The sequence below is a fragment of the Phalacrocorax aristotelis genome, chromosome 9 (assembly GCF_949628215.1).
Source record: "Phalacrocorax aristotelis chromosome 9, bGulAri2.1, whole genome shotgun sequence".
NCBI lineage: Eukaryota > Metazoa > Chordata > Aves > Suliformes > Phalacrocoracidae > Phalacrocorax > Phalacrocorax aristotelis.
Window position 1 is genome coordinate 35,355,035 of NC_134284.1, and position 21,840 is coordinate 35,376,874.

A 21,840-nucleotide genomic window follows, 5' to 3' on the forward strand; every position below is an offset into this window, starting at 1 on the left:
GCCTCAACCACCAGGTCCCATTAAAATCCAGAAATGAGAGAGGCTGCAAACCATCCTGCGGCCATCGAGCTCCTGGGGCTCTTCTGCAAGGGGCCCAGGTTGCGGTCCCTTTGGGCTGAGCAGACCACCGTGGTACACCTGAGGGCTGGGACCCGGCTCTCGCTGTGGTGACCCAACAGATGACCCTGACAGGCCAGCAGCATGCAGCGGGTCACCGCTGGCCCTCCTCCTGCCGGCAGCGAGGCCCCTGGAGCCCCTCGCCGGCCTGGGTCCCCCGCAGTGTAGGGGTCCGAGGAAGGCCGCCATCTTGGGGGGCACCCCTGGGGCTTGGGGCAGGCTGCTGCGGGCACCACCGGCTGCCCGCGGGGAAGGCAAGAAGCCCGTGGGGGTAGGGACACTCCCCCTGGGGCGCGGAGGGGAGTCGATGCGGGGGATCCGAGGCGGCGGGGGATCCGAGGCGGGGTCAGCCCCGGGGACAGACCCCACATCCCGGCTCCCAACCCCGCAGCTCCGCACCGCAGCCCTGAAGAGAGACCCCCCGCAGCGCCGCCGGTGGGCGGGCGGTGAGGGCCGACGGACAGGTGGCAGAGCCAATCGCAGCGCGCAGCCCGCCTCCCCGCCGGCGGTGGGCCAATGGCGGGGCGGGGCGGCCGGCGGGCGGCAGTCAGTCGGCGCTGAGGCGCGGTGCCGTGCGGGTGGTTCTTCTCCCTCAGCCGCGGCCGCTGCCGGCGCCGCCGCCCTCTCTCCCCTATGGAAGAGATGGAAGAGGAGCTAAAATGCCCGGTGTGCGGCTCCTTTTACCGGGAGCCCATCATCCTGCCCTGCTCGCACAACCTATGCCAGGCGTGCGCCCGCAACATCCTGGTGCAGACACCGGAGTCGGAGTCGCCGCAGAGCCGCCGCGCCTCGGGCTCGGCCGTCTCCGACTACGATTACCTGGACCTGGATAAGATGAGCCTGTACAGCGAGGCGGACAGCGGCTACGGTTCCTATGGCGGCTTCGCCAGCGCTCCCACCACCCCCTGTCAGAAGTCCCCCAACGGGGTCCGCGTCTTCCCGCCGGCCGCCCCGCCGCCCCCCGCCGCCCTGGCGCCGCCGCCGCCGCCGCGCAACGCCTGCCTCACCTGCCCGCAGTGCCACCGCAGCCTGGTGCTGGACGAGCGCGGGTTGCGGGGTTTCCCCCGCAACCGCTTGTTGGAAGGAGTCATCGACCGCTACCAGCAAGGCAGGGCGGCGGCGTTGCGGTGTCAGCTCTGCGAGAAGGCGCCCAAGGAGGCGGCCGTCATGTGCGAGCAGTGCGATGTCTTCTACTGCGATCCCTGCCGCCTGCGATGCCACCCGCCGCGGGGACCCCTGGCCAAGCATCGCCTGGTCCCGCCGGCCCAGGGTCGCGTCAGCCGCCGCCTCAGCCCCCGTAAGATCTCCACCTGCACCGACCACGAGCTGGAGAACCACAGCATGTACTGCGTGCAATGCAAGAGCCCCGTCTGCTACCAGTGCCTGGAGGAGGGCAAGCATTCCAGCCACGAAGTCAAGGCGCTAGGCGCCATGTGGAAGCTCCATAAGGTGAGCCCCGGCCCCGGGACGGCCACCACCATCAGCCCCGGCCAAGCCCTGTGGTTGGGAGGTGGCTGTGGAGGGCCGTCTGTCCAGCATGCCTTGCCCCATGCCGCCCACCCTCCCGCAGCTGGCAGGGTGGGTGCACAGCCACCCACCTTCACCCACACCGGGGTTGTGATTTGCACCCTTGCTTGGGAGGAGAGCTGCCCCCTGGCACAGGGGGGCTGGCATCGGGCAGGTGATGCTCCCCGTGGGTCGCTGAATCGTGCCGGCATGCACACCGGGAGCAGGGCTGTAGGTGATGTTCTGGGGGTGGATCAGGGACACCTGCGCTGCAGAGCTGGAAAAGCGACAAGGAGCGATGCTTTCGTGAGGAGAGAGGCGTGAAATCTGCCGCGGGGGAGGATGGGGAGGTGGCAGCGGGGTGCCGTGGGGTGCTGCTGCCTCCTCCCGCACACCGAGTCATGGGGAGGAGGAGGGATGGCAGCGGGCGAGCGGGCAGCGCAGTAGCAGAGCCTTTTGCTGAATACTGATCAGCTCCTCTTGAGCACACTCACTCCCACACACGTCCTCACTGGAGGAGAGGGTCCCAGCGCTCGAGGCAGGGACGTGGCTGTTGTCAGCTTCAGCTTGACTCCATCCACCCCGCTGCCTCCCTCCCTCCTCGCACCAGCAACCCCCTCGCCGAGGGAACTGGGGCAGAAACGACTGGGATGCAGGCAGGCAGGATGCAAGGGGATGGGCATCACTCCTGATGGCCTCAAGCTGTGTCAGGGGAGGTTTAGATTGGATATTAGGATATTAGGAAAAATTTCTTTACCAAAAAGCGTGGTCAGGCATTGGAACAGGCTGCCCAGGGAGGTGGTGGAGTCATGATCCCTGGAGGTGTTAAAAAGACGTGTAGTCGTGGCACTTGGGGCCATGGTTTAGGAGGCCTGGGGGTGTTGGCTTGGGGATTGGACTTGATCCTAGAGGTCTTTTCCAACCTTAATGATTCTATGATTTGATGAACATTGGAATAATTGTCCTCTGCTCGAGCAAATCAGTGCTGGCAGGAGCAGGTGGAGGGACCTGTGATGAGGAGCTGGGGTGAGACGGGGAGGTGCATGGCTCCCCTGCCAAAAGAGGCTCAGCCAGATCGCTTCCCAGGAGCGGCCCCACTGCGCTTTGGCGGGCTGCATGGTGGCACGCAGCTCCGTGAAGGATGCGGACCGCTGGGCTGCAGCTGTGCACCCCGTGTTGGGTCAGTGGGGTGCGTGCAGGGAACAGACCATCACTTGGCCTCCTTGAGAGGGCTGGGAGAAGAGGGTCACCCCATTACATTGTGGTGTGGGAGGAAAGGGTACGGTGGTGCCTGTTGCTGCTGGAAAGGGCTTGTACTGACGCTCTTCTACTGGGAGGAGGAACATCTCCTCCGTGGCTTTCCTGCACTGTTACGAAGATCAAGCCCATGCGCTAGAGCAGTTTTGGTGTCCCATGCCCTTGTCCTTATGCATGGGTGCAGTCACTGCTCCCAACTGGTGTTGGGCTGGCCGGGGTGCACCGTGGCACAAGTAACTGCTGACCTGCTCACAGGAGCACAGGGGCTCTTCTTCACTGGAGCTCACATCGGGTGCTGTGAGCATCTCGCTCCTCTTGCCTGTTATGAAACCCAGTAAGTGCTCGCCGTGCGAGAGCAGCCGGTTCTCCAGAGTCTGGTCCTCCTGGCCCGGCTCTTGGTGGAGGATGAACCTGTTCAGTCTGTGCTGACACAGAGCAGGAATGGAGCCGGGTCCAGATGTCGGTAGCATTCTCCAAAAAAAAGAGAAATTTAATGGGCACCAGGCCTTTTTGTGAGGTTTTGGCTTCACCTTCCTGCTTTGATTCAGGTGCAGCAAGGCACTTACTTAGATACACACGTGAGCGTCTGGACAACTCTGTATGCAAGTACTCAGCTACTTCAGGTTCAGTCCTTGTGTTCTTGATTAGGACAGCTTATTCTTCCTCGAATGCTTAGCTTTTCTTTCAAAACACCTTTTCAGGGGGGGAGAGCTTTAGCAGTGCATTATTTCATTGATGTAGCTGACAGACACAGAACCGTAATTTGAAACTATGATTTTAATGCAATTTCTCTAACATTTTTGGAAATCAGAAAGTGAAGTCACACCTGTCTTGAGTCAGTCGGTGTCTGTGCAGGCGGTCAAAATGGTTTTTTTTTTATATGACAGTGCAGGGGTTTGCTGCAACTTCCCGATGTTTGCTTGTTAGGGGAGGGAACAGAGTCTGCTGAGTCGGTTGTGGCAGTACGGTGTGATTGAGGGAGCAATTTCGGAATTGCTCCCTGAGATACTGTGTGGCTGAATCAAGGGGAGAAGCTGTTGACATTTCAAGCTTTATCCTGGTTGGGACTGGGCATTAGGAACCAAACAACCTGTGGATTTGAGCCAGTGAACCTCCTGCAAAAGCATCTGGGTTTCATTTTCTTGAAGGGACAAGCCTTTGGCAGTAAGATAAACTTGCCGAAAGGGTGACTGTCCCTTTCTCCCTGATGTTTTTGCTGTGATGAGTAGTTGTCATGAGTACCTACAGCTGACAGGAAAGGACAGAGCCATCAGCTCTTGACTTCTCCACAATTCTAACACTGCTCTGTGCAAAATATTCTTTGGGATATATCTGTGCTCTTAATTTCTGACCTGAGGAGACTCTGATTCTCACCGCAGTCTGCGATGACCCGGGAGTGCCTTGATGAGCTGTTGTTCTTGAAAGCAGTGTTCATGCGTCAGTATGTGATTGCCGGGCCCTAGGCAATCGCTGTTAAGTGCAGCGTGCTTGGCTTTGGAAAGGAGACCAAAGGGCTTTTTACAGACCTCTTCGGAAACTGCCCCAAATTTTGCTGTCCTCTGACAGAGCGCTGATTGTGTGGTTCTCGCAGATGATCGTTTCAAAATAATCTGTGCCGAGGCACAATCAAACATAATTGAGGGAGCTAGGATTTCTAAGCTGGACACAGATCATGGGAAATCCTTTCTCTTCCTATCTTCCTTTCAGGACAGCTGTTGGGAGAGGGGTAAATATTCACAGAAAGACAGAGGAAAATGACTTTTTAATCTGAATTGTTCCAGTTTTGTACATATATTGCAGCTGTCTGGATTTTATCCTGACAAGCTGGAGTGCTGCTTGGGATGTTAAAAGCAGCAACACAAGATGGAGCTGAATCATTTATTCTTTGCGCATTCAAGTCCCTCTTGCTTTTGCTGGCGAGTGCAGGCTCAGCAGCTTGCTAATGGCTATTTTAGATAGATAGATAGATAGATAGATAGATAGATAGATACATACATACATACATACATACATACGTATACAAACAGACTGGAAGGGACCTCCAGGGTCACACAGTCCAGTCCCCAGCTATCTCTGACAGCCCTGAAATTCCATCCTTCAGCTGATCAAGCTCTGTCTTAAAAATATTTTACCCATGCCAATGCATGTTGGAAAGGTCTCCCAGAAGTTCATGGTAATAGATTTAAGCAGGTTTGAAAGCTTTTTGAGTTAGGCAATGGAGAGGCAGTGATGTAGGGTGCCTGTCTCTCATAGGGTGTCAGGTTGTTGCCCAGCACTGTTATATCTGGCTATCCTCTGCAGAGTCCCTGGGACTTCTCACCCCACGGCTGGACATCCTCCCCACGGTGGGTCACTCCTGCCAGAAGCTGCTTTCGTCTTTGAGATCAGTACCCCACCGCAGCAAACGTGGATTTACCAAGCACAGAAAGAGGTTGAAGAGGTCAGTGGTCCCATGGTGAACAGTGGTGCAAGCCTCTGCTCTCTTTATGGGCAGTCAAGCAAGAATCTTCCCTCTGCTTTGGCTTGGGATCATGGGTTTTATTTACAGGGGATCATGGGGCTCTGCCTCTTTTCTCCACTAGCATCTCTTACACTTTCCTTCTGCTTTAAACCAAGACTGGGGTGGGACCACTGTCTGCACTGCCTTGACACGGAAAGAGGAGCAGGTTAGGCAGCCTGTCCAGCTCCTCTTGTAGCGAAGCAGAAACAGGTCTTGACTTCAGTGAAAGGTAAATAGTGCTCTCAGTTATATTTTCACGTGGGATTTAATCCCATCCTACCCAGGATGGGATTGCCCAGGCTGAAGACAAACTTTCCCCTGATTGCAAACCCCTGCAGCATCTCTGCATAGATTGTGGTAGAGACCAACCCTGTAAACTGACATTACGCACTCTGTTGAATCAGCTGCAATGATTGTTAGCAGTCAGAGGCTAATTAGCAGAGATACTCCCTAGACCTCAGCTCCTCCTGACTGTCACTAGCACAGATGGGATGAAGGATGCGGGGGGAATTCTTCTTTCAAGAATCAAAAATCCTATGTACACTAGGCATGGCTTCGTTCCAGTTGGTTTGCACATCTGGGGTGAACCAGGGGGTGGAAAACACCACCAGTGCCTCTTGGTTTCTGCCCAGGGGACAGCAGGCAGTGCCAAGACAGTGACAAGCAGACAGCGTTATTCATTAGCTTGCTTGGCTGGGCCCCTGCGTTGGCTGCCACAGAATCTTTTGTGGGGAGTCGCTTTCTTGAGGCATCCTGAACGTACTGCTCTTGGGTCCATGGGAATTCCTGTAGCCCACAGCACCTGTGGGAAGTATCCAGGGAGCTGCTGCATGACAAAGAGCTGTTTGCATTTGCAAAGTAAAATATTTGCTGGTAAAACAGAAGCAGTGAGAACCCTTAATCCTTTCCTGTTGCAAGCAATGTGCTTTCCCAAGCCTTGCTTTGATGGCCTTCCCACATCCCACCTCCCTTGCTCCATCACCATGCTCCATCTGCAGCAGCAGGGTCTCTCCTGTCCTTCTCTGGCAATGCCAAACAGCTTTCCCAACTGCTCCATGCAGCAAACAGGCTGAGATGCTTTGAAGTAGGAAAAAAGCAAGGAAACATAACTGAGGTCGGTGGATTTACGCCAGCATGTGTCTATCCAGGATCTGGAGGTGATGCTGCCTTTTTTCTACTAATTCATTTAGGAGAAGAGCTGTCTGTCAGGTGGCTCTTTCCTCTGCACTTGCTGCAGCTAACAGAGTAAGGAGCAACCACAAATATCATGTTAATCAACGGTAATGCAGAACATCAAGTCCTACAAGGCGTTCTTGGAGCCCGAGTGGCTCTTGATGCCAGGAGATGTCCTCTTAGTTATTTGCAAATGGAAGTGGGCCCAGGGCCATCTCGGAGCGGGTGTAAATCACTGCAGCTTCATCAGTTCCAGTGAGAAGTCCAAAAATACACCGACCTGACAGGGCGATGCTGCGTTGTACCATCTGTGCTCAGCCTCTCCAAAGGCTTTTAAGCATCTCAGTGTGCAGACTGGTGTCTGGTGGGATCTGTCCTCATCCAGAAGGCTCCTGCGCTCTGTAAATATCAAACCATTTCCATTCTCCCCGTGCAGTTGTATCTGATTTTTTTTCTCTTCTCTTGGCCACTTTATGAATGAAGGATTCCACCGGCTTAATATTTCTTGCTGCATTTACTGTGGTGCAAGTCAGGAACACCACAGCTGAGGTGGGTGAAAAATTAGCCCATGGCTAATTCTTGCCTCTCTTTCGTGGAAATTTCAACACCCAGAGTGTGTCACCCAGATATTCTCCTGTCGCCACATTCCTAGCCTGAAAAACCAGGAGAATTAGCAAGCAGAGCAAACTCTGTACCTGGTGTTAAGTAAATGACATGAAAGTGAGAAAAAAAGGCATTGTTATTTATTTACCAGGTTCCACGAGATGCACTTGGAGAGCTGACAGCGGTGCAGGGTGGATCTTGGTCGGGAACATGTTCTCAAGAGGCTTATGGGGCTGCTCTGCTTTGCTTATCCCCACTCTTCTCTTCTAAATAAATCAGCATTCAAAATTTCAGGTTTCTAGAGGGAAAACTTTGCTTGGTGTCACTTGCCAGACCCTGTTCACGTATGACCACAAAATCCTCTGAAGGGTTGCAGTGTACTTTCTGGGGAGGCAGCACTTACCATTTGGAGATATTTTCGTTCTCTGTCCTAAAGTTTGAAGGAATTTTCTGCATCCCTTGATTAACTTGCATGATTCACCTACATACTAATTTAAAGGAGAGTGCTTTTGAATTGGATACGCTCTTCCCAGCTGTATTAAAGAATAATTAAAAAAAAAAAAAGGCAGTTGAATCATTATAACTCCCTGATTCTCAAAACTGCTCTTTTGACAGCCTTGTTCCCTGCTTTATTTTTGGGATGAGGCATTCTGTGTGGCTGTGGTATGCATTTTACCTGTTAAATTGGCTTATAAATAAGCCAGCTCATTCTCTGTTCATTCAGATAGTCCTACTGGGATGAATTGGATAAGTATCTATTTAGAGCAAGCACATGGTACGAATCTCTGGTGACCCTAGCTCAGGTAGTGTCCTAGAAGGAGAGGCAGAGGCTGGTGTGTTAGGAGCTCCAAGCTGAACATGCCCAGGTCTCTCAGCCTTTCCTCATAAGGGAGATGCTCCAGGCCCCTGAGCATCCTGGTAACTCTCCACTGGACTTGCTCAAGCAGTTCCACATCCTTCTTAAACTGGGGGGCCCAGAACTGGATGCAGCCCCCCAGATGTGGCCTCACTGGGGCAGAGCAGAGGGGGAGGAGAACCTCCCTCGCCTTGCTGCCCACACTCCTTTCCATGCACCCCAGGACACCGCTGGCCCCCTTGGCCCCAAGGGCCCGGTGCTGGCTCAGGGTCACCTCGCTGCCCCCCAGCACCCCCAGGGCCTCTCAGCAGAGCCGCTCTCCAGCAGGTCACCCCCAGCCTGTGCTGGTGCGGAGGGCTGTTCCTCCCCAGGGGCAGGACCTGGCACTTGCTCTTGTTGAATTCCCTGAGGTTCCCCTCGGCCCAGCTCTCCAGCCTGTCCAGGTCAAGAGTAAAGCAATGGTACTAAAGCACTCTGGATGAACATTTCTCAAATTCTCATGGACCATCCAAGTTCTAACTGAAAAGACTGTGCAAGTAGGATGGTTTGGTAAACGGGTGCTCTGGGATCACCGACGAGGGGTGGCTTACTGGATGAGGGTATTACTGGGTAGTCATAAAAAGCAAAGCTATTAAGTTTTCTAACAAGGAGACATAGGTATGTAGAAACTGCACCCAACCCTCACCTGTACCAGTGGCACCTCGCTGATGAATGCAGAAAGGAGATATGTCAGTTTATGATGCAAAAGAGACCAGAGCCAAGAACAGCGTGTCAAAGGATTCCACTTTCCTCTTCAAAGGAAGATTTTGTTGGCGGTCTGAACTAACTCGCATTTTGGCTTCAGAATTGGTTGCAGATTTTGGGGACAAACTGACCTGGAGCTGGCTGGAAAAGCTCAGTGGAAGCTCAACATTTTTGATAAGAGCAGAATTTCTAGCTAGAAAGAATAAGACCAAGTTAATTTTGAAATTGTCGTGAGCCAGCATCTGGCTGTAGCAACAAGCAAGAGCAGAGAGGCCCTTGAGTGTGAGGGGTGATACCAAACTATGACACAGTAGGCACAGCACGGACCAGGCTTTGGGTTATGGTTTTTTGCATTTGTTAAGCCATCAAATCCCCCGCATTACAGAAAAGCAGGGGTGTTAATAGGTGCGCACTCAGTTCTGTAACACAGTCAGCAGAAAGCGCTTTGGAAGGGATCTAACAGTTGAGGGATTTCCCATCAGCGTTAATTACCCTTTCCCCTTTACTACCATTATATTAGTTGATGGATTTTAAAAAAAGGATGGGAACTGGATGTTAATAAGGCACGCACGGTTGTTGCCTGGAGTGCCGTGGGCTGGAGCCGCGCTTGCCTTTGCCCATCAGCACGAGGTCAGGTCCGCAGCTGGTGTGGATCTCGGAGCGCAGCTCCACTGATGCGGCAGCACCGAGCCATTCGAGTGGAAGATCGCATTTGCAACTTCGAATGCTTCATGCGGAGATCCCAGCCTGGGTGCCCACGCTGGGGCCGACGCTTCTTCCAGCTTGGAGAGGAGGCGGAATGACTAAACACCTCACCAAATACCAAATTATTTCCATGAACCCTGGAACTGTGGCACATCTTTTGACCAGTGATCCCCCCCTTTTTTTTTTTTTGGGGGGGTGGGGGGGTGTGTGTGTGTCGGACCCTTGCATTTAGTTTAATTTTTCCCTTTCCCCTGGCTGGTCTTTCTGGATTCGTGCCATCGGTTCCCTTCTCTTACGGCGGTGCCCTGCGGCAGGATTGTTTAGTGTGTGTGAATTAATGACGGCTTATGGCTGTGCTTTCAGCTCAAGGGTGCATAGTGCGTCCACAGCATCACTTGTTCAAGCCTGTGCTGTGGAACTGCAGCTGCTTTCCACCTGCAGCTGTTGGGGTCTTCTCTGATGAAATCCCTCTGTCTTCCCAGATAACCAATGCCCCTTGACTCAAGAAGCATTAATTCACTAATTCTTTTAACCTCACTGCTTTCCTCCTCCCTGCTCTTTACCTCTTGACCTTTGCAGGCATCAGCTGTAGATGATGAAAAGAACGGCTGCTCCTGGCCCAGCACTTGGTGCCTTGGCTGCCTGGGGCCTCTGTCCCTTTGCTAGCTGGGGCCTTTGCTATGCTGGTGGGCTTTCTGCTTGGGAAGGACCTTTCTGTCTGTAAGGCAGGTTCAGAGGTCTGGTTTTGGTTCCAGGGAGTTGTTAGGAATGCATCCTTTTCCAAACAAGTTTCGCTGATTTTATGCCATGGTGTCTCCATTGGAGTGTGTAAAGCTGGGAGAAGCGGGGGGTTGTGTCAAGCTTTGAAATGGATCATTTCTTAAAAGGCATATTTATTGATTTCAGGAAGCAGACAGGCTGCTTTGGGGTCAGAGCCACCATTCCCTTCCTCCCCTTCCCGGCTGGGCTGGGCTGTATCACCCAAAGCACCTGGTGACTCAGCCCAAAGCAGGGGAGGAGTGGGAAGATGCTGGAAAGCGTGGCTCCAGCTGTTTATATTGCAGCGAGTAAGGGAACTGTGGCAGCATTTCCCTGAGGATGCTGGAAAAAGAAGAGATGCGCTCATGGCTGTGACTGGAGGTCAGCTCTCCCTGCTGAGGATTTGCGTTGTGCTCCTGGACAAATAATTGCTTAGCTTCCCTGTCTGTCCTTTCCCCTGCCTCGGACTGCTCTAGCTTGTCCAAAGCTGCCTCTTAGAAACGTATATTTAGCACAGCTCCCTTCCTCCAGCCCAGCAACCCAATCATAGTCTAATGCAAATTCATAACCAAGCACCTTCTGTGACATGTGGAGATGTAGTGAGAACTTCCAACAGTGCAGAGGGTATCGGAGCTGCCAGGGCTGGATGAAATCCCATTGAGGACATAATGAGAGCACCAGCCTCCCTCCCTGGGAAAGCACTTCCATACATGCTCAGTATTAAATTGAAGTCACAGAGATTTAAGGGCATGACTTCAATGCTTTCTGGAGTTGGGGTGTCTGAAATGGTAAGCGGGTGAGAACTCTTGGTGTGCAAACGGCGTCGGATTAACTGCGTGCTGGGTGAGAGCTGGCGTTTCCCTTGGCTCGCTGACAGATGCCACTGTTTCCTGGGAACACAGAGCTCTTTCTTTGGCAGGGTGCAAGACAGAAGTGTAAAACAAGCCTTGACTTCCATGGCAAAGCCAGTAAAGTCTTAGTCTTGCTGTCTGAGGAAGCAGACAAAATGCCGCTCTGATTGTCCCCACGTATATTTTATTGGTGCTCCTTTGTAGTTGAGCCGACTGCCTCTTTCTTCTGCCATTTTTAATCTACAGCCAGCTCTTTGTGAGGGTCTTTTCTAGGAGGAGCAGCAGCGGTGGTTCAAGTTGTGCTGTTGCATAAAACCCAGTCAGCTCTGCAGCTCAGGTGTGGCTGAGTTTGTCCTGTATCCATCCCGCAGCAACACTTCTTCCATCTTGACATTGAATCCCCTGGAAATGAGGACCGCAAAGGTGTTTGCTTAGGTCTGTGCTGCCATCGGCCCACAGCTCAGTGAATCAGAGCAAGTGCGTCGACAGTTTCTCACTTTCTCACCTATGAGATTATTTCTCACTTCCCCCAGAGCACAGCAGTTAAAATTTGTTGTTGGCTTAAAAAAAAATCCTATACCCGCAAAGAGTTGTGGTTTTGTGTCATTTTAAATTTTCCCCTCTGGCTGCTCAGCAGGATGGAGGGGAGCTGAGTGCTGCACCTTCCCCTCTGCTCTGCTAATAGCAGATGACAGCTCAGATCAAGGGGCAAGAAGGTTATTTGATCATATTGACTGTGTGTATGGTGCTGTGCTTCTGGGGCTACGAACCAGACAACAGATCAGTCAATCCATCTGTGACCTGGGCAATGGTTAGGCTCTCTATTGATTTCCTACCACGGCGCCGGGTTGCCAGGTGGTGATGGGTATGCAGGAATCAGCGCCAAGAAGGATCCTTCCTCCATTTCTGGCTGGCAGGTGACTGACCCACGTCTCTGCTGGGCACACCCTGCTGACCAGGCAAGCTGACCAGCTGCCTGTTGCAGCGGGTTTCTGGCTCATGCTGCTGTGCCCCAGGTATTTGCATTCGGCAGATGTGCCAGATGTGGCTGACTGGCCTGACGTGTGACCCCTTGATGAGCTGTGAGCCATAGGTAGGTGCCAGAGGAAGGCCACCGTGCTGCTCTGCTGCTGGGACGTCTCATCATTGCGTGAAGCCTGGAGGAATGCATCTGTTGCAGGGGAGAAGGGTGAGGGAAGGGAAGGGAGGTAGGATCCCACCCTGTGGGCTCAGCTGCTTTGTCCTTCCCCACCTTGCAGCTGCAGCGCTTCAGCATCTGGGGAGGGTCCAGGGACAGTGGAGTGCTGTTTAGTAGGGCTAAGTCTGACTCCTTTCCTAACTGCTCTCAGGAGGAATAGGCCTTTTTCCCCTAGCAATGGAGGGAGTGTAAGGAGTTCTACCTGATGAGACTGAACCTCATTTGATAAACCCTCTTTGTGATTGAACTAGAGCCATTTTCTAATTGCAGCGAGTCAGCTGGCTCCAGTATGCTGTGAGAACAAATGCAGATGGATTTTGTTTTGAAACAACCCCATTTCTGTTCAGGGAAAAGATATTTTGTTCAACTATAGCGCAGTTCTTAGTGCATAGCGAGCAAAAGCACGGCGCAATGCAGCGGGAGGAGGAACAAGCAAGCCACGTCTTCTCGGTAGTACACTGAGACTTGCACGAGTAGGTTATCATGGGGAAAATGCCAAAGCTGGTGGAGCTGTTTGTGTAGTGCTTTAGCTGGCTTTTAGCTCGCGTCTCAGGTTTGATTTCCAGGGTTTTGTAGCTGTCTGGGTGCCGGTAGCTGCATGGTCAGCCTTCCCCTGAGACTGGGCACTCTTGGAAGTGAAGCCTGTGCTCAGGATCTCGGAAAGCACTGGAAGTGAAGTAGTGAGATCAGATTTATGTGCAGGTGCTGTTTACCCCAGGCTCCTGCCCTATTTCTCAGCTGGAGTAAATCAACATGGATTCATTGACTTAAGTGTCTTCCTCCCTGAGCACGATCCTTTCCCTGTGACTCCTCCACAAGCAAGGGGAATACACAGCCTGCTTCAAACACGAGTGTGACCTGGGGGAATACCTCCTGCAATTTTGTAATGTTTCTTTTGCTGAGTGGGGAAAGTGGGACGCGTTTATGGGGCTGGTGCAGTTCCTGGTATCGTTTGCAACTCGGCAGAAACAATGGCAGGAGGATGACGCTGCGCAAGGTCGTTTGTGGCAATTAGCACAGATCATCTTTCTGCAGGAGCTCATGCACTTGGCATTTGCATCGCCGTTCATCTTGTGATGCATCAGAAGGAAAGTTGGGGGAATAATTGACGTCACAACTGCAGCGGGCTTTGTGTGGCAGGAAAAAAGTCCTTCCTGCCATATGCCACAGATCTGGCTTCAGTAAAGCTGTAAATTGTTACAGTTGTCATAAGTCATGTCAGGTCCAAGAGTCTTGGGTTTTACAAACCAGCCTGTGGCCCCAGTAAGATCTGGGGGGGAGGGACAGACTTTTTAGCAGGGCCTGTTGCTATATGAGAAAGGGTAATGGTTTTAAACTAAAAGAGGGTAGATTCAGACTAGATATAAGGAAGAAATTTTTTACAATGAGGGTGGTGAGGTGCTGAAACTGGTTGCCCAGAGAGGTGGCCGATGCCCCATCCCTGGAAACATTCAAGGCCAGGTTGGACGGGGCTCTGAGCAACCTGATGTAGTTGAAGATGTCCCTGCTCGTGGCAGGGGGTTGGACTAGATGGCCTCTAAAGGTCCCTTCCAAGCCAAACCGTTCTGTGATTCTATGACAGTTGAGCGGTTTGATGCCAAATGGGTCTGGAATGGAAATGTGCAGAACTTGATAGTCTTTTAAGACGTGGCTAAGGCCGTGTGCAGATGTTGCTATCGAACGCCACTCACCGCAGCGATTTGTCCCATTTCCATTCCACGCTTGTGATGAGAGTTGACAGAAACCCAATGATCGACCTATATACCCTTGCAAAACTGGAGGCTTTCTATGGTTGCCCAGCCCCAGCGTGTGGCACCTGGCCGGCACTCGGCATGTGATCTGAACTGCCCACAGTGGTCCTCCCCAGCGCCTGATGAAGGCTGTCAATCGCATGCACCCAAGGGCTTCAGCATCCCCCGGTCCTGCAAGGGCTCCTTGGGGCTTTATCATTGGCTTGGTGGTGATTCCCTACTGCAGAGAGCAGCTGTACTGTCAAATGAGAGGAAAGGTGCTAGCAAGAAAGTAAGCAAGTTGAGCTCATATTTAATCAGGAGGCTGGGATTGGAAGGGTGGGATGCTGGAGTTTTTCATCACCTGGCATGTGGCCTGGTGGCTTCCAGCAGAGATCACCAAGGCTGTCTGAAGGGTACCAGGCAGTGTGATTTATTCAGAGTTGTCTTCAGGTAGGTCATGGAACAGTTTCCTTCTAGTGTGTGTGTTTTTCATCACCTCGTATGTTATAAACAATAAAAGGAGTGTAATTTAAAATAAAAACATACAAATAGAGTTTGTATTTATGCAGCTGCCAGGTGTTAAGCCATTCCAGAAGAGTTTATATCACAGCAGGATTCCTGAACCCAAGAAAATATCTACTTTACTTGTATGTGCCCCAAAATACATTTGATTTAAATTAAATACAATGAAGCTTATGGGACCAACATCATCACCTGGCGAGAGAACATGTGCTGCAGTGTCGAGTTCAGGGGAGCTGTGCTGATTTAGAGTGTCTGAGATTCTGCTATAATATATGACCTATTAATAAATGTGCTTACCAGGGATCTGGAGCAGAGTTATGTGCCTCATGACCATCTCTGTGAAAAGCTTTTAACCTCGGCAAAATCTTTACAAAATCAATATTTATTATATTGCAGTCGTTTTGTTTAAATAGACAGTTTACTTGGTTTGGGGTCTCCGAGTTGATTTGCAGTTACAGTTTGAAGGAGCCAATAGATCTCTGAATATAAGTAATATCGCAAATGTGTGTCGAATGTGTAATTTAAGGCCAGATTCTGCCTCCTTCGTTCATGCAGAGAGGTCTGTGCCATCAGGGATAACCGTGGTAGCTTGAAGCGATTTACTCCTTCGGCGTGAGGTCGGTGGAATTTGACTCTGGAAATGTATATGCAATTGGTAGGTAATTTATGTAACAGTTTATGTAACAACTTAACTGCATTCACAATTTTGCATGTGCATATAGACATTAATCTACCTTTTCGTTACTGAGAATATTTTAAAAGCAGGTTGCTTCAATGACTGCACAGCTCTGCAATAAAGCCTCAGTATTTATTCTGAGACAGAGTTGATACGTAGATGATTATTTTTAATGTATGTGTTCAGAGTGGCAGATAATACAGTCTATAATTAAATACCGGTAACATCCCTGGCCCTCGGCAAGCTATATGGAGATGATGGGATTTGAATGAGGCAGGCGGAGGAAGAGCAGATGGGGGAGAAGGGTTTCTTGTTCCGCTGAGAAGCGTTTTGGCCCCAGCTCTACACAGCCCTCCATACGCTCCCTCCAGCACATCCACGGGTGGCTGGTTTCCAGCGGCCTTGGTCAGCTGGCTGGGCCCTCGGGTGCCCGGGGTGGGATGAGGTTCGTGTGGGGAGCACCGTGACCGCACTGATGCAGCATCCCTAAAGGGCAGTGGGTGGGAGGACCTGCTCGTGTGCCCCTCTGAGTAGGGCTTCCACATGCACACTTAAGCAAGCCCTCAGGTTGCACTGCTTTATTTGCCTTGCAAAACTGAGATTTTATTTCAGGGCTGTTATAGCATGAAATACATTCCTCCTCTTAAGGGCTCATCCTGTGGCACGCAGGTGCTGCCTCGGTGGCTTTCCACAGTGGAAGTGCCTGCGATGGCTCGGAGCCCACAGTGCTGTTTGCTCCTGGGACCGCTGCATTCACAGCGAGTACATTTTGTTGCTGCTTTCCTGGGAGCCTTATGAGCCTTTTCCTGTGCTTGAGAGGAAGAGGAGGACAGGCCTGGGAAAGCTTTGCTTGATGAGCTGCGTTTCCCTTCTATAGTCAAAAGTGGTTATAAGTTTAAATAGAAACATATTTAAGGAAGTCAAAATCTTCAAGGATCTAAGCTGCAACCCGAAGGAACAGGCCCTGGCACCTCTGTAACTTACCGCCCTGCCTTGCAACGTGCCACTGAAAAAAGCCCAAATGTGACATTTTAGATTTATATTAGAAACATTTGCCGTCAGAGCCTTTGTCCTTTACTTCTTCCAAGCTGTCGTGAGAAGCAACCACAGCCTTTTCACAGTACCAGTGCATTGAAGCCGGCAGTGCTAGAGATGAAGGTGAGTATGTGTGCTGCCCCGTACAGCTTTCTGCCCGGAGCTGGGTGGTACAGACAGACCAAGGAGCGTGGGGGAGTGATGGGACAAGCCCAGGCTCATCTTGTGTATATAAACCAAGGAGTCATGGCAGGGACACTCAATCTGACCACCTGGGAGCTAATTAAGAGTCCGGGCTAATGAGCTCAGGCAGAGCACTGGGCTAATCCCACTAGACTAGGTCTGTTTTTCATCCAGCTCTGTGGGATGGACATCCCAGCTCAGACACCCATGGGAGTCCCTGCACCCTTCTCTTCTGCACCTCCTTAACATACCTAATGAAACTAATACCTGGCAGAGCACCTTTGAACCCTGTCAGGCTACGTGAAGCCCCTCTGCTACATGTACAGGCTGCTGCTCAGATGCCTCTTCTCCTGAGCAGGTACTCTTTGCTTACCAATGAGGTTCTTGCTGCACCAGACAAGAATTAAGTAGCAGGAGGAGTGAAACTCATCTAAGATTCGCTTCTGGTGCTGCTCATCCACATAGCCTAGCAGTGGGGAGAGCAAAGAGCATTTTAACAAGCTGCTTCCAGCCCCTGCCAGTGCATTGTGGTGTGTTTGTTTTCCACACCCGGGAGATCCTCTCCTATTCTCTTTAACGTTTGTCGGCATCGTGGCAGAGCTGGAGACTGGAATAACAGAGCTCCCAAGATGCTGCGGACCACTGCTGTGAGCTGGCCAGCTTAGTGCTGGGTTTGAAGCTGAGCTTATAAATATTACTCAAGTACCTATATCTTCAAAAGTTTCAAACCCTCAGCGTACATGTTGCAAGAGACTTCTTTTCCCTCTGTTAAACCAGTGACTTAAAACAAACCCTTCACCTAAGTGGAGCTTTTGCTGACTTTGCAAAATGACAGCAGTTTCCCAGTGCTTGTTGAATAAAGATTGCACAAGGTCTGTGGAGACTCTTTTTTAAAAAAGAGGAAAAACATTTTTTTCCTGTAGAAGAGATCAAATTTGTCACTTCCAACTGTGTTTGTACTTTTGTGGTATAAAAGGGCTTTTGTGTGTAAAGATAAATACTGCACAGCCTTGTCTGAGATTTGAGATACCGCCTGCTAATCCCGCATGCGGCTCCTTACAAGGAAGCTTACAATTTAAGACGACCATTTGATGTGCCTTCTGTGAAAAAAGCCTGCCTCTCACCCCTTTTTCTGCTCACGTATTTAAATTAGGAGAGTTTCTCTAGTATTTTTCTTTACCTTGATAGCTCTCAAGTTAAAAATCACATGTTCCCATTGGGTTGTCTCATTACCGTAGCTAGCAACAGCAGCAAGTCAGAGACCAAGGTGATGGGCTTCTTATTATAATGATTGTTACTTATTAGGAGTGCTGTGCATCCCCTGTCTTCTCTTCTGATTTACCAGAGGCGCCAGTCAGCTCTCAGCTGGGAGGTGTAACCTGCTGCCTAGTGACCCTGAGGGGCTCGGTTTGGAGATGTTACAGTATTTTCCATGCAGCATCCCTCCTGCCCTGCACCCTGTCTTGGCTGCCAGCTTGGAATTGGGCCTTGCTCTTGCATCTCATGGACCCCTTCGGCTGTCACATCCCAAGGAGAGATCACATTACTTCTGTGTCACCCCTGACTGTCCTTTCACTGTCACAAGCTGTTTGATCTCCTCAGGCCCTTCAGGCATCTCCCACATTACTTCCCTGGCCTCTTGGAAGCTCCTTTCCCATAAAGTGGGTGGCAGAGGAGAGAGGCAGCTCTCGTTTTGGGGCCCCATTCCTCAGCACCATTTTCTCCTTTCTCTGCTGCTTCTCATCTGGTCTTTGGGCTTCTGAGCACGTTGGGAACCTCATTCCCATGGTTGTTTATAAGGGTTTAAATGATTACTCATCATACATTAGACCTGCTGATGCTTTAATAGGAGAATGAGGGAGCAGTGGCTCCTGCAAGGTGGTCACAACCCCTGCTCGAGGTAAAGGAGAACTGACTTCTATCCCCTCTCCCACTCAAGCAGAGCCAGCACAGAAGCAAGGGTTAGGTATATCTGGATTTTTAAAGGTGTCATCATCAGCTGGAGGAAACCCTGTGCATGGTGAGCACGTAACCAGGGTCTTGTGCAGGTCTTTGGACTGAGATGCAATATGTTTGCTAGTCCCTGCCGAGACTTCGCCTCCCTCTTTTGCTGTTGCCCTGTATCTCCTGCCCTCCCCAGCTTTCCCCACTCCTCCATACTGCCTCTGCCGGGCTCCCTCTCTCCCAGTTTCTGTGGTGGCCATTGCCTCTCCTCAGCCCAGCTGAGAGGTAACTGTCCTTGCACAGGGGAGCTGGATCCATCCTGCAAAGGTGCAGAAGTCTCTTGCACACCTCAGTTTTTTTCTCATTTTGCTATTTCCCAAGCATCCTTTTTCATTTCACACTGGCTGGAGGTGATTGCTATGTGAATCTTCCCATGTTCTTCCTGGCTGGAGCTCACATCTATTTCTCATGCATGTTTATGGCCACAAAGATATCTTAGAGCTGGTTTGATTCCTACTCTTAGTGGGAACCTCATTTGCTGGTCCAGGGATATTCCTCCTTCACATGACGAGATTTTGTTGCTTTAGTCTGCTGCGCCCCGTGGCAGGCTCCCTGGCTTGGCTCTCCATCCACCTGGCTGTGCTTGGATCCCAGCCACACATCTGAAGTCCTTGCAGAAGCCAAGTTTCTCGAGGCCCTCCAAAGCGGCAGGTGCCAGCTTGGCGAGGCTTGGGCTCCCTGCAGAGTGAGCCCTGGCCTTGCTGGCGAAGCCTCCGCTGCAGCAGCATGCGAGAGTCCAACATCTAGGTGTATCCTCCCCATGCTGAGACAGGATATTATTCTCTAGAGGCTTCTAGAGGTATTTATTGTATTTGTGGCTCCTTTTCTCCTCAGGCTGGTTTTTCTTTAAGGTCTTGGGAGCACTTCTTCCTTTCCGCTCAGAAAAAACCCAACCCTATTACTGAAGTAAATGTGGATTTTTCCCCCCTCCCATCCCTTGGTACTTCCTGGATTCTTCAATTCTTCATAAATAATCATGAATGATTCAGTGAGTCCATTAACTGCTTTCCTCATGACAGTAAGATGTATTGCAGAGCTCCAGTGATTCAGATATCCTTTGGTTCTGGGTACGGAGCCCCCTCACCTCCTCATCTCTGTAGATACACTGACAAGTTCTTCATTACTTCATAATTAGCCGTACGTCCTTTCTTATTAAAGAATAATTTTTAAAGGCACTCACTATCTCAGCTCTTCCAGAATTATTGATTTATTCTTCTTTTTTTATTAATGGGTCTACAATCTTCTCATAATCCATCCAGTTCATTTGGTTAGCCTTCCCGATAACGGCTTTCATCCTCCCCTGCCTACACCCTTCCTAGTCCCATACTGCCTTCAAGTGCTTTTGGCACTCCGTGCTTCTCTCTGTGGTTTATTTTCATTGAAAATCTTAGTGTGGGATCTCAAGTGGCCACTTCAAACACGTCTTCTGAGCTCGAGGGACTGGGTTTTCCAAGGGCTTATTCCTGAATTGCATTAGGAGAGCCGGAACTTGAAATCCTTAGAGGTTTTAAATCTTTGCACTTGCTGAATTCACACCTTCCTGCACTGCCCTGCACCTTTGCTCTGGGCACCTACCTTTGGTAGGCTCTGTCCTCGAGCAACCTGGTATTAAACCACTTCCACCACCATCTGCTTGTTCCTTCCTGCCTTGTGCTGTGCCACATTGCCCTGCTTCCAAAGGGGATTATAGGCCTGCAAGCCAGCAAGTGAGGAGACCAGAGGTCTGGGTCTTCCCCCTCTCGGTACCCTTTCAGTGCTCCTGAGCAAACAGGACACCTGCAGAGTTGCTCTGTTGGTTTCACCATGGCATCCTCTATGCAACCAGGGAGGCCTGGGGACCTCAGGGTACTGCGTGTGCCGGGGCAAAAAAACATCGTATGTCCCAAGGGATTGATTTAATGGAGTCTGGAGCAAATTGCTGCAGCCACTGGACATATCCTGAGCTTACTGGAGCAATGTTGACCTGTCTGGCCTTGCTGCTGGGAGCAAATAGCTTCTAGGGGGTTTGGGGTTTGCAGTGCTGCCGAGCCTGTCTGCCTGAGGCCATTCCCAACACCCAGCCAGAGGAAGACGAGGGGCCTGCGAAATGCCGCCGTGCACATGCAATATGGGGATAGAGCATCTAGCGTGTGCACAGTCTGCTCCCTGTCTGAACTAGACTCTTGATTACTCTTAGTCGGGGGGTAGGATGATTTCCCATCTCTGCCTTTCCCCGTAAATCCTGTTTCCTCCTTGTTTTGAAGTCTCTGGGATCCAGACTGGCTTTTTGGGTATCTGCAGCACCAAAAGTGATCTGGTTGTCTCATGTTTTGTGAGTAATCCCAAATCCAACATTTTCCAACTTGGGAAACTTGGATCCAGATGTAGGGGGTCAGATCACAGTGCCTGGAGAAGGGAGTAAACAGAGGAGAAAGGCTGGATTTACTGTGGTTTTCCTGCACTTGAGGTGAGATCTGAGCTTCCTTGCTTTGCTCTAAGTGCTTTCCTGGCAGCAGCCACCAGAGCATCTCTGCTGCTGCTGTGGTGAGTGTTGTGTTCCCAGTGCTCTGGTATCCATGGTGATGGGAAGTATTTCTAAAGTGGTGCTTCAAAGGAAATATGAAATCCTGGTCCTTGGACCTGCCCTTTGATCTCTGTTGCACCTGCCCTTGGTTTTCTCCTCGGAGAACAGAAGGAGCCTCCCCACTATGCACAGCAGTTTGGTTTAAATGAGCAGGAGCTTGGTGCATGCCTGCAGAGCCTCCCCTCTGCCCCAAGGGGGAAGAGGAACCGCTCTCGGAGAAATTGCACACGTAGAGGTAGGACTACACGAAGGCCCAGGGGTCTGGCAGTGGCCTTGCTCTTCTGAAGAGCCTGGAGCTGCTTTGCCCCCACACAGAAACCCCAGTGGGTGACTAGGTGGGAGCACCTCTCCTCAGGCAGAGATGTTCACGGCAGACAAAAGCTCTTTTTTTAGTAATACAGCTTTGGTCATAGAAAACTTCAGGTTAGAAGGGACCTGAGAGAGCTCATATCCAGCATTCTGCCCAGAAGCCGCAGCAATAACTGAAGGAGACAGTAAGCTCAGCCTGGGATAAGTCCCTCTGGCCTCTGCTTCTTTAGAGAGACACGAGAAGAAATAATGCCAAACCTACAATCCCTGCAATTTCCCAGGCACAAGAAATGCTTCGGTGCTGCTGAAGCTCCTTGTCTCTTGCCTGGGCTGGCTGGAGCCTGCAAGAGGCTCATGGCTGAAAGCAAACACCTGAAGTGGTGGTCTCCAGAGACCAGTTTCCCATCCTGTTGGAGAAGGAAGGAACGAAGCAGAAAGGCCAGTCAATCCATATGCATCTTGATTTAATTTCCCCCTTTCTTCTCCTGCTGCTGCCCTATGATACCAGCAGTCTTATTAAAAGCAGAAAGCATAAAATTAGTAATA

General features: G+C 51.1%; 1 protein-coding gene across 8 annotated transcripts in view; it reads left to right on the forward strand.

The window, feature by feature from the left end:
* The first annotated feature begins 678 nt into the window (after positions 1–678).
* The window catches only part of TRIM9 (tripartite motif containing 9), a 70,737-nt gene continuing 49,575 nt past the window's right edge, over positions 679–21,840 (forward strand). For all 8 annotated transcript variants that reach the window (XR_012662402.1, XM_075104360.1, XM_075104355.1 and 5 more), the window contains exon 1: positions 679–1,566. Coding sequence is in view for 7 of the 8 variants with exons in the window: in XM_075104360.1 (XP_074960461.1) it covers positions 751–1,566 (816 nt within the window). In the remaining variant the exon portion in view is untranslated. The remainder of the gene's footprint in view (positions 1,567–21,840) is intronic.